Source organism: Sturnus vulgaris, chromosome 19 (genome assembly GCF_052056855.1).
Source record: "Sturnus vulgaris isolate bStuVul1 chromosome 19, bStuVul1.hap1, whole genome shotgun sequence".
In the NCBI taxonomy this organism is placed as follows: Eukaryota; Metazoa; Chordata; class Aves; order Passeriformes; family Sturnidae; genus Sturnus; species Sturnus vulgaris.
The window spans coordinates 12616772-12632038 of NC_142261.1; the positions used below are offsets into that span (position 1 = coordinate 12616772).

Sequence of the window (15267 nt, forward strand, 5' to 3'; positions counted from 1 at the left end):
GTTTGTGGCTCCCTGGACCCAGAACTGCCCCTGCTGCCCCCTCAACCCTACAACCAGACCAGCTGCCCCCCAGCCCCTGAACTGCCCCCATCCCCCTAATGGCCCCCTCAGTCTCATAACTGCTCCCCCCAGTCCCACAGTTACCCACTCAGGCCCAGAACCGCTCCCTAGTGCCATAACCACCTCAGCTGCCCCCAGCCACATAACTGTCCCCTCGGTCCCACAAGTGTCCTCCCAGCCTTCTAACTGTCCCTCCAGATCCGTAACTGCCCCCAGCCCCATAATTTCTCCCTCAGTCCCACAGCTGCCCCCGTGACCGCCGGTGACGCAAGGCCGCAGGGTCACGTGGGAGCCAGGCCCCGCCCCCGCCGCCATCGCGCGGCCCTGAGCGGCGGGGCCATGCAAATCAGGTGGAGTGGGCGGGGTCTTGTGACGTAGAGCGGGGCGGGGCATGCGGCTGGAGCGGCGGCGCGCGCCATGGGGGTGGAGGAGCCCGACCTGTACCGGGACACGTGGGTCCGATACCTGGGTGAGCACCGGGAACCGGGTACCGGCACCGGGTGCTGACATTGAGGGCTAACACCGGGAACCGGGTGCTGACCTTGGGCACTGACACCGGGAAGCGGGTACCGGCACCGGGCACTGACATTGAGCGCTGACACCGGGAAGCGGGCACTGCCATTGAGTACAGAGCACTGATGCCGGGTACCGGGTTACACGGGACACCGGGTACAGGGACCTGGGCACTAACATCAAATACCGCCACCGGGACATTGGGCACTCATGTCGGGTACCGGCTGTGCAAACGGGGCAGTGATGCCGGGCACCGGCCCCTGTTACAGGGTACCGACACCGTGAACTGGGCATTGACAGTGGGTACTGACCTCAGGAGCTGGGCAGCTGTGTTGGGCACTGAGCACACCTCTGGACACTACCAGGTACCGATGTCAGGCACCACACCAGGAACCAGGCACTGACACCCAGCACTGCTTTAGGAACGTGACACCAGACACTGTGTCGGGTGCTGAGCACCAACATCACACACTGCACTGCCCCGGGTACTGGGCACCGCACGTGGTACCGGGCACTGACACCCAGCACCGGTACCACAGAGTGCACTGGGTCCGTGGTACTGGGCACAGGGCACTGACACCCAGCACCAAGTACTGTGCACTTCACCAGGCACTGATATGGGGTTCTGGTACCAGGTGTCAGCAGCACACAGGGCAACAGCACTGCACACCAGCACCGAATACCTGTCACTGTCACCAGCACCGACACTGGCTAGTGGCATCATCCACCAGCACTAGGCACGGGCACTGGATACCAGGACCAGTTATGGATACTGGGCACAGACACAGCACAAGTGGACACTGTCACTAGCACTGGCAGTGGTCACCCCCAGCCCAGCTTTCCTGGTGGCAGTGGGTTCAGGGAGACCCAGGCACTCCAAACACCCCCTGTGCAACATCCATCCCGTGACATTGGGACACCCTGGAGGGGTGGCACGGGGACAGTCGGTCCCTGACCCTACCATCCCCTCAGGTTACGCCAACGAGGTGGGTGAGTCCTTCCGCCCCCTGGTGCCAGTGCCAGTGGTGTGGGCCAGCTACGGCGTGGCCACCGCCTACGTGACCGCCGACGCCATCGACAAGGGTCGGAAAGCCGCCACCGTGAGTGCCACTCCCTCCTTACCCCCCCTAGCCTCTCCGTCCCAACGCTTCCACTGACCCCTGTGTTCCCCCAGGCCCACCCGCAGGACCCCACACGTGTGGGGGTGGCCGTGGTGGACACCTTTGTGTGGCAGAGCCTGGCCTCAGTGGCCATCCCCGGATTCACCATCAACCGGCTCTGCGCTGCCTCGCTGGCCCTGCTGGGCTCTCTCACCCGCTGGCCCCTGCCCGTGCGCCGCTGGACCACCACTGCCCTGGGGCTGGCTGCCATCCCCCTCATCATCACCCCCATCGACAGGTAACGGGGACACCCCTGGGGCACGGGGACAGGTGGGTGCCACCGCCCCATTCTCACAGCCCAGAGGGTTGGAGCACATTTGTCTCCTTGGAGACCGGTCCCAGTATGGACTGGGAGCAGAAGGCAGACGGGACGTCTCCACTCTAAAGGGGCTTTGCTGGGGTGCAGCCAGGACATGTCCCTGTCAGGATGGGGGATTAGCTGGAGCTGAGCCGGGATTAGCACAGTGAGGCTGTGCTAAGCCTGGTTTTGGTGGCAGTGCTGTCTCAGGGAATATTAAGGACAGTCCCACCCATCCCACGTCACGTGTGCTGCCCCAGAGACCCCCCCACCAGGTTCCCACTGACACCCCCTCCTGCCGCAGGACTGTGGATTTCCTGATGGATTCCAGCCTCCGCAAGCTTTACAGGACACCAGGAGAGCCCCCGACGTCCCACTGAGCACCTCCCCACACACTCGGGGAAACTGAGGCATGCTGCTGTGACCCACCTACTGTGACCTCTCACTCTGGTGACCCCCAGAGTGGCCACCCTTTCCCACACTGGTCCTAATAAACCATTTCAAACATGACCCCTGATGGGTGATTCTGAGATGCCACCACGGCCAGGCCATGTCCTCTCCTGAGGGACACATGGGTCTGAGTGAGTCCCAGTCCCTCAGGGGTCTCCACCTGGGAGAGGGGGTCTCTGCCTGCCCAGAGCAGCCCTGCTGTCTCCACCCTGGAACTTCTCCATCTCCACAACCTCATGGGACATTCTGGAGACCGTCCCCAAGGAGCTGCCACGATGTTCATGGTCTCCAAGGACACAAAATTCACCCAGCCAGGAGCCACCATCTCCAGCACCACAGGCTGGGACAGTGCCACAACACCTGGAAAACACATCTCCAGGTACCTGGAGGAACGTGGAGATGCAGCTTGCAGTGTAGGGGCACATCTCCATCCCTTGGTGGCATCCACATACTACCAACCAGGCGAGGCTTTAGAGAAAGCAAAACCCACATTTATTGGTGAGAAAGAGGCCCTGGTCCCATCTCACCCTGTTTCTCTGTCTCCCTGAGGACCAGGGCCCCCACCACGCTCTGCAGCTCAACCTGGAAGGGACACCTCTGCCTCGGTGGCCGCTGTCCCTGCTGGGGTCTGCCCAAGCGCCAGGTGGTCAGGGCCAGTGCCAGCAGCCCCCCAAGCATGGCGAGCACCAGCACAGCACTGCCCACCAGGGCCAGCCCAGCCAGCAGGAACCTCTTCACCGACCGGCACGGTGCTGGGAATGGCAAAAAACACACCTGCGAGTCAGAGGGGGGGCTCAGCACAAGGGATGGGTGTTTTGGGGACATGGGAGAGGGTTGGGGTGTCCCTCACCTTCATACCATGGCACCTTCTCCTTCTGCACCAGCATTGGTCCAATTGTCTCCCGGTGGAGGGTCCCCTCTCCTGGGAATGCTATGGGAGGATATGTCCAATGCAGTCCAGCCCAGGTCTAGGAGCCCTCCCAAGACCCCAAAACAACACGAGGCCACCCTGTCCCACCCCTGGTACCTGGCATGTCTCCACGGAGGGTGTCAGCAGCGGGACAGCCAGTGTCACAGCAGTGGCATGGGGTACTCTGGGCAGGGTCCTCTGCATTGTGCCAGCTGGGAGAGGAGAGGACAGAAGGGGGGGCGTGGAGGGGACAGCTCTAGGGGTCCCCAGACTCCACCACAAGACCCACATGGTGCTACCCCAGAGGAGATGTCTCCAAGCACCTCCCCAACACATTGGCAGCATGAGGAAGCTGGGACCTGTGGCAATGCCACCAGCTGCCATCGAATAAGAGGTGACATCCAGACCAAGTGGAGTGACTTGGTGTTCCCAGAGGTGGGTTCTGCCCCCAACACACCCATGGGGTGCTCGTGTCCCCAGGCACCCAGCATACCTGGCTGTGGTGTGGCTGTAGAAGCCACACCTGGTGGCATGTCCTTGTCCCCATGCCATCAGCAGGCAGTGCACATAGACCTGCTAAGACACCATGTCCTTCCTCAGGGACCCTGCTTGCCTTCCACACCATCTCGTGGGGCTGAGGCCACCCCAGCAGGAGCACTATGTCTCAGGATGGACAATGTTTTGGGACACCCAGGTCATCCTCCTCCCTGGGGCTCCATCCTACCACCAAGGGCATCATCCCCACCTCACCTGCTCTTCCTCGGGCTCACCCTCCAGTGTGGGGGCCAGGATGGAGAGCGGGAGGACAGACTCCCCTCTCTGGTGCTGGACAGACACGTTCCTCAGCTTCTCCCCGTGCAGACATCTGTGGCAGAAGAGTGACACAGGACATTCCAGGGCTGGCTCCAGGTCTGCACATCCCTTTCCATCAGGAGGTCCTGCAGGACCCCAGGGTGGCTGGAGAAGGAGCCCCTACTTCCTGCCCCACCAGCACTGACCCATGGCTGTTCACCACCATGAAGATCCTCCTGGAGTGTCCTGGCTGCTCCATGGTGGTCCCGTAGCACTGGTCCACGTAGATCTTCACAGAGATGCTGGGACTGAAGTGGACACTGGCTTCCAGGCGCATCATAGAGCCGGGGCTGAGCACCAGCAGCTTCTCTGGAGTGGCACTGGAGTCCTCTGAGATGTGTGGGTTTAGTGTGACACCCCCAAGCCTATCCCACCAGAGATGGGGGCACCAGACACATCCCAGACCACCACCCACCGGTGTCTTGTCCCTTGTCCTTACAGCTTCCCCCTTTCAGAGCCCACCCCCTGTCCTGGCTCTAGCCCCCAGGCCTGCCTTCCCTTCTCTACTGAGTCCAGCACCTTCCTGGACCCCTCATGCAGCTGAGAGGGATCATGTCACCCATCGGGGCAGAGCTGACCCCCAAACCCCACTGTGGTATCAGGCACAGGATTAGGAACCTCTCAAAGCCCTGCACCCTCCACAAGGACTGGGACAGTCCTGCAGGGACAACCACCTTTCCTGGGACTCCTAGCTCTGGGGCCAGCCAGGAGAAGGCACTGACTGCTACTGTTTGAGCCCAGGATCGTGGCTGGCCACATCCCATGGTGTCACCCCCCAGCATTTTCCTGCAGCACCCCCAGAGCACTCACCATCCAGGAGCCTCAAGGTGAAGGTCATGATAGGCTCCTCAGAGTTGGGGTGAGCAGGAACCCTCCCTGTCCCCGTGCCTGAGGACATCGCTGAAGCTGTCACCATGTGACCAGGGGGCTCTGAGGCAGCTGGAGCCATGGTGGTCCCTGCAAGGGGAGGGCTGAGCCAGCAGTAGCATGTCCCAGACACAGCAGGGACATCCAGGTCTTCAGGTGTCCCCAGAACTTACTAGGGACAGGTGGCAGCAGCACAAAGGCAGGGAGAGCAGCCAGGAGCACATCAAGGGCTCCTCTGTCCCCAGCCCCACCCCAGCAGGAGCTCACCTGCACTAGAAGAATACATCAGGAGCATTCCCAGCACCGTGACCCTGCCCAGGGCTGAGCACAGACCAGGAGCTACTCATGACCAGTCAAGAGCCACAGACCCCACCAATGTCTCTGATCCCCCCACCCCAAAAGGGTCCCATCAGCCCTGCTGGGACTTTGAGGGAACTCTTGGAAGCCCCTTGCCCCAACCTTCAGAGTTTGGGATGATTTTAGGAAGGCTCCTCTACCCCAGGACAGCCCCCATCAGGAAACAGCACTAGGCAAAGCAAGGGGCACCCACCACCCAGCTCCCCCAGTACAACCAGTGGGAGGACTGAAGACAGACCCCAGCCCCACTTACCTGCCACCTCCAGCACAGTCCCACACAGCAGCACCAACAAACACAGCTCCATTCCCAGTGAGAGGCATCCCCACCCCACCAGCTGGAGGTCTTTAAGGACTTGGGGCTGGGTGTCAGTGGGTCTCAGCTGGCACTGATGGGGTTGGGGGTTTTGCTTTGTCTCTGCAGCCATTGGCATCCCCACACCTGGGGCTGGTCCCACCCCTCACACCTTCACATTCCCACCACAAGAGCCTGTGCCCATCTTCCAGTCCCCATTCCACCCCACAGTCCCAGTGCCACCACTCAGACGGGTCCTACAGGTGGTCCTGAGCCCATACCCACCAGTTAATCCTGGTCCCATACTCACCAACCAGTGCTGTTCCTAGGTGTGATGCTGGGCCTCCCATGTCAATGTTGTGGTCCTGGTCCTCAGCAAGTTGCAGATGCCACCACAAGGTCCCATTCCCACCAGTTAGTCCTGGTCCTGTGCATTGTGCTGCTCCCACTATGTCCTTTTACTCCTGCACATGGTCCTGATCCAACCAGTTTGTCCTGATCCCAGTTCACCACATGGCCTGGTCCCATGGATGTCCCTGGCCCCACCTCATGGTTCCTAAGCCCACTACAGTTTTGACCCCACCATTGCCATGATCCCATGGCTGATCTTGCTCCCACCAGAAAGTCCCAGTCCCCAGCACCCCTCCTTGTCCCATCATAGCTCTGCTTCCAGCTCTGCTGGAGAGGAAAACCACCTGGGAGCAGCAGTTTGGTCACAGCCAGAGACCTGGTGAAGTGCCTGTGTCCCTGGGTCCTTCCTGTCTCAGGTGTCCCCATCACAGCCCCAACACCTCACCACGGGCCTCCTCTGAGTGGGCTGACCTGGTGGCCTGGGCACAGAGGGACAGGGAATGTGGAGAAGTCCCAGTGCAAGTCCCATGGCCACCCCTGATATGGGGTGCCCCCCACCAGCAGCAGAGCTGGAATGTGGTGGCACGAGTGGTTTGTGTCACCAGTGATGCCTGGTCCCATGGCTCTGGTGTCCCTGTGAAGCCAGCAGACCTTCCTGGGGGCATCTGCATACCATGGGGATGTCCACCAGCACCCAGCAGAGACACTGGGGACAGACCCAGGCACCCCACTTGCACTGAGAGTCTCATTCTTCAGCACTGCCTGGGGGACAGGGGGCCTCCCACCCCCAGGATTGATGGGGACAGTGGTGCCAGGACCACCCTGGGGAGCTCCCAGAAGGAGCAAGGACTGCCTGAGCATCCTGCTGTGGCTGTAAGAACATCCTCACCCCATCCGTCCCATCCCGGAGAAGAAGGAGGTGGCTAGAGACCAGCTGGACCATCCTTGTATCAAAAACTACCAAATATACAATTATATTACAAAAGTAAATAGTTTTTTTATTTCTGGTCTTTACAGAAGGAGCTGAACAAAGGTGGGGGGACAAGGGGGTCCCTTTGCTGGGGGGAGTGGCTCAGCCACAGGTGCCACCTCTGTGCCCACCCAGGGCTACTCTCAGTGGGACACAGCGTCACCAGTGTCATCCAGCCCAGCTGGGACGCATGAGGTTTGTCCCCAAGGCAGGGTGGGGACTGGGGATGGTGCCTGGCCTCAGCATCCCCACCGTGCCTGGGATGGCATCACTGGGACAGTCCCACTGCACCCATTTCCATCTCCTGCCCACGCCAGTTGTCACCAGACCCTGCTGGCCTTTTGGGATATCCCCTGTGGGGACCAGGGCCATGGGGCCCTCTAACTGGGATGATGGAGGGTAGGGAGGGGGTGTCCTTTGCCACAGGGACCTGTTGGTAAAGGCCGGGGCTTTTGGGGTGGGTTTTCCAATCTCCAAATGGCTCCGGGTGGCTCTGGGTCACAGCCTGGCATGGAGTGATGGCTGTGGACAGGATGAGAACATGCTGCACTCATCACACCCACGGGCTGACCCAGTGCAGCAGGTTCTGACATTCTCACACCCCAAAACCAGGGCTCAGCAGGGTGATTTGGGGAGCCCCTGAAGGGTTGGGTTCTTTGTGGGCATCTCTGCCCACCCTGGGCAAGGGAGACCCTCTATCACTGCAGTCCCAGCACATCCCTGCCTGTACCCAGCAACCTGGGGAAGGATGTATTGCTCCTGCTGTGACAAAGCCACATCCTTCACAAATCCCTCCTCCAGCTTTTCTGTGGGGAAGGAAGAAGTGGATCCTGCAGGAAAACACCACCCCTGAGCCCTCAGTCCTCGACCCTGCTGATGGAGTCAGCAGTCTCCGCTCTCCTGCCCAAGCTGTGGCTCTGCAGGAAGGTGATGGAGGAACCCCCCAAACAGTTCCCAGGCTCCAAAGCCTCCAGCCAGTTCCAAACAAAGAGAACCATGAGTAACAAAAACGAAAGCACCTGGTTCTTCCCCAGGGAAGCGGGGCACCTGCCAGCCCCTACCACTTGAGGAAGTCCCGCACGTAGCTCCACAGCTTGGTGATCCAGAGGTTGGCCCCCAGGTCAGTCAGGTACTGGATTTCGGGCGTCAGCATCTTGCGGCACAGCTTCTGGTGCTTCTTGCTGATCTTCTTCTTCAAGTTGTACCCCAGAATGGTCTTCTCCCCCAGGGGCTGCCAGGGCTGCATGGAGGACTCCTGGATGGCGCTGGCATCCACGGCGTGGCCCCCATCGATGCAGATGCTGGTCATCTTCTCATTCTCCCTCTGCAGCTCGGCCACATCCCTGGCCATCCTCTCCCTCCCATAGGCCTCCACCTTGCGCCAGAAGGTGGCATTGAAGTAGCGGTAGAGCTTGGCATCGATGAGGTTCCAGGCGGTGGCCTGCTCGTAAAGCTCAGGGGTCAGCCGGGACACAGTGGAGCCCTTGCGGGCGTTGAGCTTGAAGTAGAGGACGTCCTCCAGCTGCCAACACAGCAGGTCCTTGAGCAGCACCAGCGACTCATCAAAGTACTCGAGCAGCATGACGAGGTGGAAGCGGCGGTCGATCTCCTGGATGTGCTCCTCCACCAGCGGACTGTTGGCGTCCATGCTGCTGTCGTAGCCCAAGTCAAAGAACAGGAGGTTTTGGAGGTAGTGAGCATTGAACCCGTTGGGGTCATAGTAGTGCTGGGGGTCCCGCAGGAACTGGTCCAGCTTATCCTCCCCCGTGATCTTCCAAGTGAGGGGGATGACAGGCCCGAAGTAGTGGAAGGAGGACTCGAAGAGGTAGGCGGGGTCCCGCAGCACGGTCACGAAGGTGGTGTCGGGCGGCAGGAGCCTGCGCACCTCCTCGTAGTGGAAGCGCATGTGGTTGCAGATGATGTTGAAGCACACCCCGGGCCGGTAGTGCTGCACCTGGCTGCGCTCGAAGAAGGACGGGTAGAAGAAATCGTTGCGCCCGTTGGGGAAGGCGAATTTCAGGCGATGCTTCTCCCCAAAGCGGAAGAGGATGTTGAGGATGGTGCTGCTGGCAGTCTTGTGGGTCTTCATGAACATGATGTTGAGCTTGGGCCGGCAGCTCCACCCCGAGGCGCTGCCCGTGCCATTGGACGGGGACGGAGCCTGCACGGGGGACAGGTGGGAGGAGCAGGAGACGGGGATGGGGATCCTGGGTGAGAGAAGAGGTGGAGCACCATGGTGAGAGTGGCATTGGCACTTTGAAGGCTTAGGGAGATTCTGTGCTGGAGGAGATAGATCTGGGGATGGGTTCTGGACCTGGGAATGGGTTCTGGAAATGGAAACGGAGCAGGGGGTCTCCATGGGCATGGCCATGGTGGTCCTGGTGGAGGTGATACCATAAAGTGCATTAAGGGGAGCTCTCCATGGCCACAACTCCATGGAGAGGAGCTGATAACATTTTTATGGGGTATGAGACCTCTCAACCCTTTGTACGATCTATGGAGGAGGCCTGGGAGCTCTCAGTCCTTTGTAGGATCGATGGAGGAGGCCAAGGACCTCTCAACCCCTTATAGGAGTCACAAACCCCTCATGGGATCTGTAGAGGTCTGGGACCTCTCAATACCTTGTGGAATCCATGAAGGATCTAGCCTTCAGCAAAGAGGGCAATAACTCCAGAGCCTGGCCCCACAGAAGAGTTCAAGGGCCCTGGAGGAGCACGTGATGACACATGGGACATTATCTGAGCTGCATGGGGCAGCAAGCAAAGCCCACAGCTGAGTGACTTTTGACACCTGTAATGAACTTGCTGGACTCATCCTTGATAAGGATCCCATCCAACAGCACCAGGCTTGTGAGGCACGTGGACTTTGTTTGCAAGCTTGGAAGTTAATTTGATCACAGGTGGCACAGCTGCAAGCTGAGAGCTGCTGAGCACCAGAACTGAAAGAACCCGAGATTCAAGTCCTCTCCTCTTCTACCCTCCCCTCCCCACCCAGGAGCAGTGAGTGCCCCAGGGTGCATCCCCAGCCCCACAGGGAGTTGGGGGCCACCTCTCCCTGGCTGTGGGACAGGGTGCAACCTCCAGCAGGAAAGAGACATCTTGAGATGAAGCTGCCAGGGCCTGGAAAGCCCCAGGGCCATCTCCAAGTCCCCCACCTCCAGCTGGGGGTTCCTGGTGTGGAACAGGGAGGCTGAGCTGTGGGGGGAACACGCAGGGACCCCAGACTCACTCAGTGACGCTGACTTGCAGCGGGGGGACGGCGTAGGAGTAGAGCAGCAACATGAAGCTGGTCAGGAGGGTCCCCAGGACCAGCCCCTTGCACATGGACCTCCAGGGCTTCCCATGCCACAGCATCCTGGTCTCCTGCAGCCAGAGAGGAGAGACGTTGGTGCCAGGGACGCAGGGACTAGTGGGTGTGTAGCTCACACCGGCAGGAGGCACGTGGACATTTTATGGGCATGGCAATTCCCAGGTAAGCATCTCGCTGGCGCCTGGCGTGACCCAGCCATGGGCACAGCAGATCCATGGCTCAGGCCCAGAGCTCTGTCCACCCAGCCAACCTTTGCCCGCCCTGGGAAAACCGGGTGACTCCCAGGGTGGGACAGGCTGCAGGGCTGGGATTGGGGGAAAGGGGAGCTGGGCCATGGACAGCCAGGGCCAGAGTGGGCAACTGAGGGACAGAGGGGCCATTCTCCACTGGGACACCACCAGACCGGCAGGAGCTCCCTGAAGGCGCTGGGATCCATTTTCCCAGGAAAGTCTGCAGGCCGGAGCAGGAGCTGCTGCAGCAGCTCGGGATGGTTTGAGCGCTGCAATACCCTCCCAGTGCGGCCTCTCTAGGCCTTGGGGGGCCCCCTCTGGCCGAGCCAGCTCGGGCTGGTCCAGGGTGGGGGCCAGGGTCCAGGGTGGGGGCCAGGGACACAGAACTGGGGACAGAGGGATGCAGGCAGGATGGCACCCCCAAACATACACAGGGCATACACAGACACAGAGTCCCCTCGTGTGCTCGTCTGTGCACCAGGACACACACACACCAATGCATGCCCGTATACACACACACACACACACACATGCACACACACACACACACAAAATGCGCACGCACATCAGGCATGTTCATACACACACGTGTGCACACCGACACACACACACATACACAGACACAGACACACAGACGCAGAGCCCCTGTTCCCACCACCCTCTCCCCAGCGCTCCCCCCGTGGCCCCCATCCCTGTCCCCTCCCTCCTCTCGGGACTCGGCGGGCACCCTCACTGTGACACCGCATTGCAGTAGAGCCGTCCCCTGCGGCAGGACACGGGGACAAGGGGACACGCCACCCGTGACCGCAGCCCTCCACAGCAGAGCTCCGCGCCCGGGAGCCCCCCCGAGCTGGGGGCTGAGCTCCCCCGGCCCTGCAGCCCCATTGAGCGGCGGGAGCAGCATCACCTGCCTGCCCCAGCTCCCGCTGCTCCCACTGCTTCACATCCTCCGGAATCCTTCGGCCAAAGCTAGCTGCGCTACCACTCAATAACACCCCCAAAAATACCCCCCTGGGCCCCCACCCCCGCCTCGCATCACCCCTCAGCGCCGCAGACCTCCCGCGGATACCTGGGAGGGTTGAAATCCCGCCGGGATGAGCCGTGGATCGCAGCCCGGCACATCCCACCCCCCGATCCCCGAGGCAGAGCCCCCCGGTTCCCGGCTCACCCCCCGCGCCGCGGTTACCGGCGAGCCCGGGGTGCCGCTGCTGCCGCCGCTCCCCCGCTCCGGCCCCCCCGGGTCGGATCGCCTCGTGCTGCCGAGATTTCCAGCTCGATGAATAATGAATGGAAAATGCAACCGGAGCCCCGGGCTGCGGCCGGGTGCTGGGCACAGCGCCGCGGACAGGGAGGGAGCTGGCAGAGGGGCACTTGGGGCACCCGAAAAACTCATCCAAGGCCCCCCCACTTCCCCTGGAGCCGAGACCACTGGATCAGGCGGAGCTGGTGCATCCAGCCTCTTCCCGAGTGGTTTTCATGCGGATGTGGGGGTGCACGGTGTCACCACGGAGGGAGCAGGTGGCTCTGACTGTATCCCAAAACCACCGTGTGGGTGGGAATGCCAGAAGGCTCCATGTGCTCAGGAGAAGCTGGAGTTCAGTTTTACACGGTGCCTTTGATTCCACCTGGCACCATCTGGAAAAGCCACTGGAGAGAGCTGGGGAGACACCCACTTTTGTGGGTGCTGCCAGGCGAGAGCAGAGCTGGCACCAACTCCACAGGAGTGAGTGAAATGGCACCATGAACCCCTCTGATGTGTCCCAATGGATCCCAGTGAGTCCAGATGGGTCCCACTGGATCCTGACAGATCCCTATGGGATCCCACCAGGCCCCCAGGACCACACAGCACCCCACTCCGGAGCTCTGGGATGCCAAGGGGATGCTTCTCTCCACCCTGTCTGCCTCCCTGGGGTGGTTCTGGCAAACACGTCCCAGCCAAATACTCTATTGACTTTGCCTTCAGTGAACAGCTTAATTATTAATAGCTCGTTAGCAGAAACCATGTGCACTGCGTGTTCTCCTGGGGCTCCCACGGGTGGGGGCTAGCTGTGGCGCCAGTCGGCTGAGATGCCCAGAGAGAACACGGCTGCACCCACCATTCCTCAGGAGTTACCCCCAGGCCAGGCCCAGCCACGCAGCTCTGCTGTCCCAGCAGCTCCCCTGGGGGCATCCCAGAGGCTGCTTTTGGGTTTTCCCTACAGGATTATTTTTTTTAGGGCCAAGCCCCTGCCATACACAAGGTGCATGCACCTGCTTGCTCCTGATCCCACAGATTCATGGACACTGTTTTCCACAGGCCCCATCCCACACAGGCACGGTGCTTCCTACCCCCCTGTCCCCTCTGTGCTCCCCCCATCATCCAGCCCCACAGAGCTGCTTCCTGATCATCCCATTGCCACCCCAGCATCCCAACACCCCCTGAAGCATCCCATTACCTCCTTATCATCCTGCTGCCCCCCTAGCATCCCACTGCCTCCCAAGCAATCCAACAAGCATCCTACTGTCCCCCTCACCATTCTGCCTCCCTCCAAGCACCCCACCACCTCCCTCAAGCATCTCGACCCCACTCCCCAGTATCCATCACCTTTTCCTCTCCTGCACCGCTGGCGCTGGGCCGAGCCTCTGCTCTCCTGTGCTGACCGGGCTGCCAGGGGAGCGGGCGGCACGGGGCGGGGATGCCGATGCTGCTCCGACATGGAATAAGCTCTTCCCGGGCAGGTCCCCGCAAATGCCGGCTTTTCCAAAGCCTCCCCACTGCACCGCGGTGTTTATGGCATCACCGGGATCGCGGCCCTGGGTCGCCGGCCTGGGAGGGGGGAACGGGACAGGAGTGGGAGCGGCTGGCGGGGGGACGCGGGGCTGCGGCCGGGCAGTGCCCGGCTCCCCGGGGCCGGCCCTGGGTGCCTGCGGCCACCCCGAGCCGCCCGGCCCCCACCCACTGCCGGGGCACAGAGGAGCCATTCAGCCCGCGCCCGGAACAACGGGGACATTTGTCTCCATCTGTGACCGCGGCCTCAACGGGGACATTGTCCCCGCGGGCCCCACTTGCCGGCCTCTCGGCTCCCCGCCACCAGCCCGGCTTGGCCCCGCAGCCCTGGGTGACGGTGGCTGTCCCTGGGCGGTGGCACTCACCTTTCACCAGCCTCCGTCCTCCTCCCGCAGCCAGAGCTCACCTGGGTTTGGGGAGCTCGCTCCTTCCACGCATGGTGCTCTTCATTCTCCCGCAGCTTCCCCGCCCTCCTTCCCTCCCACTATGTTTCCATGGATTTATAGCCTTTATGTCAGCAATATTGTGGTATGGGTAACCTTGATGTGACAACTGTGGAGCAACCATGGTGCCACCAGCCTTTACACCCTCCTCTAGTCACAGCTAAATGGGTGCTCAGAGGGTGCCCTGTCCACACCAGGAGGGCTCCGCCCTGTCGCTGGTCCATCTCCCTGCATGTGGCAAGATGAAAAAGGGGCTCTTGTGTCCCTGGATCCAGGCTTGGCTCTTCCTGCTGACCTCAGATCCAGGGCTCTGTCATTAAAGGAGGTGGTGTCGGTCTTGGGTCCCCAAGCAAGGTCCCCAAGCTTGGCCATGTTTGGGACTTACCATCCCTGTTGGAGGTGTTTGGGGTTCAGAGCTTGTCCCTCCAGGATTTATGGGCATCACCTTGCAGTGAGCTGGCAGCTCTTGCCTTATCCCTGGCAGCTGCCCCATCCTGTCTGACCTCATCAGGACCAGTTCCCACACCAGGGTAACCTGCACAGCCCTCCAGGATCAGGAAAAGCCAGAACACCTCAGTTTTCGTCATCATCATTGTCGTTATCATTGCAATAGGAGAGGTGAAGACAAGTGATTACAGTCACAGTCACAGGATTTCCTGTGGAATTGGTGGCGTGGGAGCAAGGAGCTGTCCCACCCCTTTTCTGCAGGGCACCTCTCCTAATTCCTGGTTTCTCCCTGTTTTTTGGGATGGGTCACAAAAAGATTCCAGGTTTCCCCATTTTTGGGGGTGGATGCTGAAGAGATTCCATATTTTTTTTGGGGGGGGGGGGGAGATGGATTGCAAATATTTTCCAGGTTTCCGCTTATTTTTATTTTTTTTTTTAATGGGTCACAAAGTGTTTCCAGATTCCCCTTTTTTTGGGGAATGGGTTGTAAAGGGTTTCTAGCCAGAAGAAAGCTGCCGGTATGTGGCAGCTCAACCATGGAATGCTGACAGCCTGAGGACAGCCTTGAGGGAACCAGGAAGCCACAACACCCCATTTCCCACATTTCCCACATCCACCATGTCCCACATCCCACGGGGAGTGACCAGGAAGGCTCCACCACCTGTCCCCCCACCCCTGATTTGGAGGTACAAGTAGCACTCACTGAAAGCCGTGATAGCCGGAGCCGTGGATCCCGATTGTGTGAGCAGGCCGAGGGGGTGGCAGCACTGAGGGGCCGGACACACACACGCCTGGCTCGGCCACAGAGGCGCCGGGCGGCCGGGCCGGTCTGTGGCCACCAGCACCGGCCTTGCCCGGCCCGCCCAGGCCTGGCCTGGCTTTGTGAGGGAGGCCTGGAGCTGGCCTTTGTTTGGAACCAGGTTTGCTGGTTGGGAGCCGGGGTTTTTGGGAGATGGTGTTGGTTTGTTTAGAGCTGGGATTGGTTTGTTTG

At 60.7% G+C, this 15267-nt stretch overlaps 3 protein-coding genes across 6 annotated transcripts; 1 reads left to right on the forward strand and 2 right to left on the reverse strand.

Annotated features, from left to right (window-relative positions):
• The first annotated feature begins 100 nt into the window (after window positions 1-100).
• Window positions 101-2541, forward strand: MTFP1 (mitochondrial fission process 1). Its single transcript, XM_014894792.2, has 4 exons — window positions 101-529; window positions 1546-1673; window positions 1748-1971; window positions 2336-2541. The coding sequence occupies exons 1-4, from the start codon at window positions 478-480 to the stop codon at window positions 2409-2411; spliced, it is 480 nt and encodes a 159-aa protein (XP_014750278.1). The 5' UTR covers window positions 101-477; the 3' UTR covers window positions 2412-2541.
• LOC148221666 (uncharacterized) lies at window positions 2519-7005 on the reverse strand. Its single transcript, XM_088176261.1, is given in 9 exon segments — window positions 2519-2591; window positions 2715-2841; window positions 3009-3233; window positions 3332-3412; window positions 3509-3599; window positions 3602-3964; window positions 4142-4256; window positions 4390-4573; window positions 5054-7005. Coding segments are annotated over 9 exon segments (1398 nt in total). The 5' UTR covers window positions 5193-7005.
• Window positions 7006-7087: 82 nt separating this feature from the next.
• On the reverse strand, window positions 7088-13869 carry GAL3ST1 (galactose-3-O-sulfotransferase 1). Of its 4 annotated transcripts, none has more exons than XM_014894786.2 (4): window positions 13752-13869; window positions 13204-13425; window positions 10309-10442; window positions 7088-9287 (listed from the first exon to the last, which is right to left on the reverse strand). In XM_014894786.2, exons 3-4 carry the CDS (start codon window positions 10431-10433, stop codon window positions 8138-8140), a joined length of 1275 nt encoding a protein of 424 aa, XP_014750272.1. In that variant the 5' UTR covers window positions 10434-10442; window positions 13204-13425; window positions 13752-13869; the 3' UTR covers window positions 7088-8137. The 4 variants fall into 4 exon arrangements, with proteins under 4 accessions (XP_014750272.1, XP_014750273.1, XP_088032449.1 ...); XM_014894787.2 differs by having other exon boundaries at window positions 13793-13858; XM_088176323.1 differs by lacking the exons at window positions 13204-13425; window positions 13752-13869 and adding an exon at window positions 11806-12947.
• Window positions 13870-15267: the final 1398 nt, after the last annotated feature.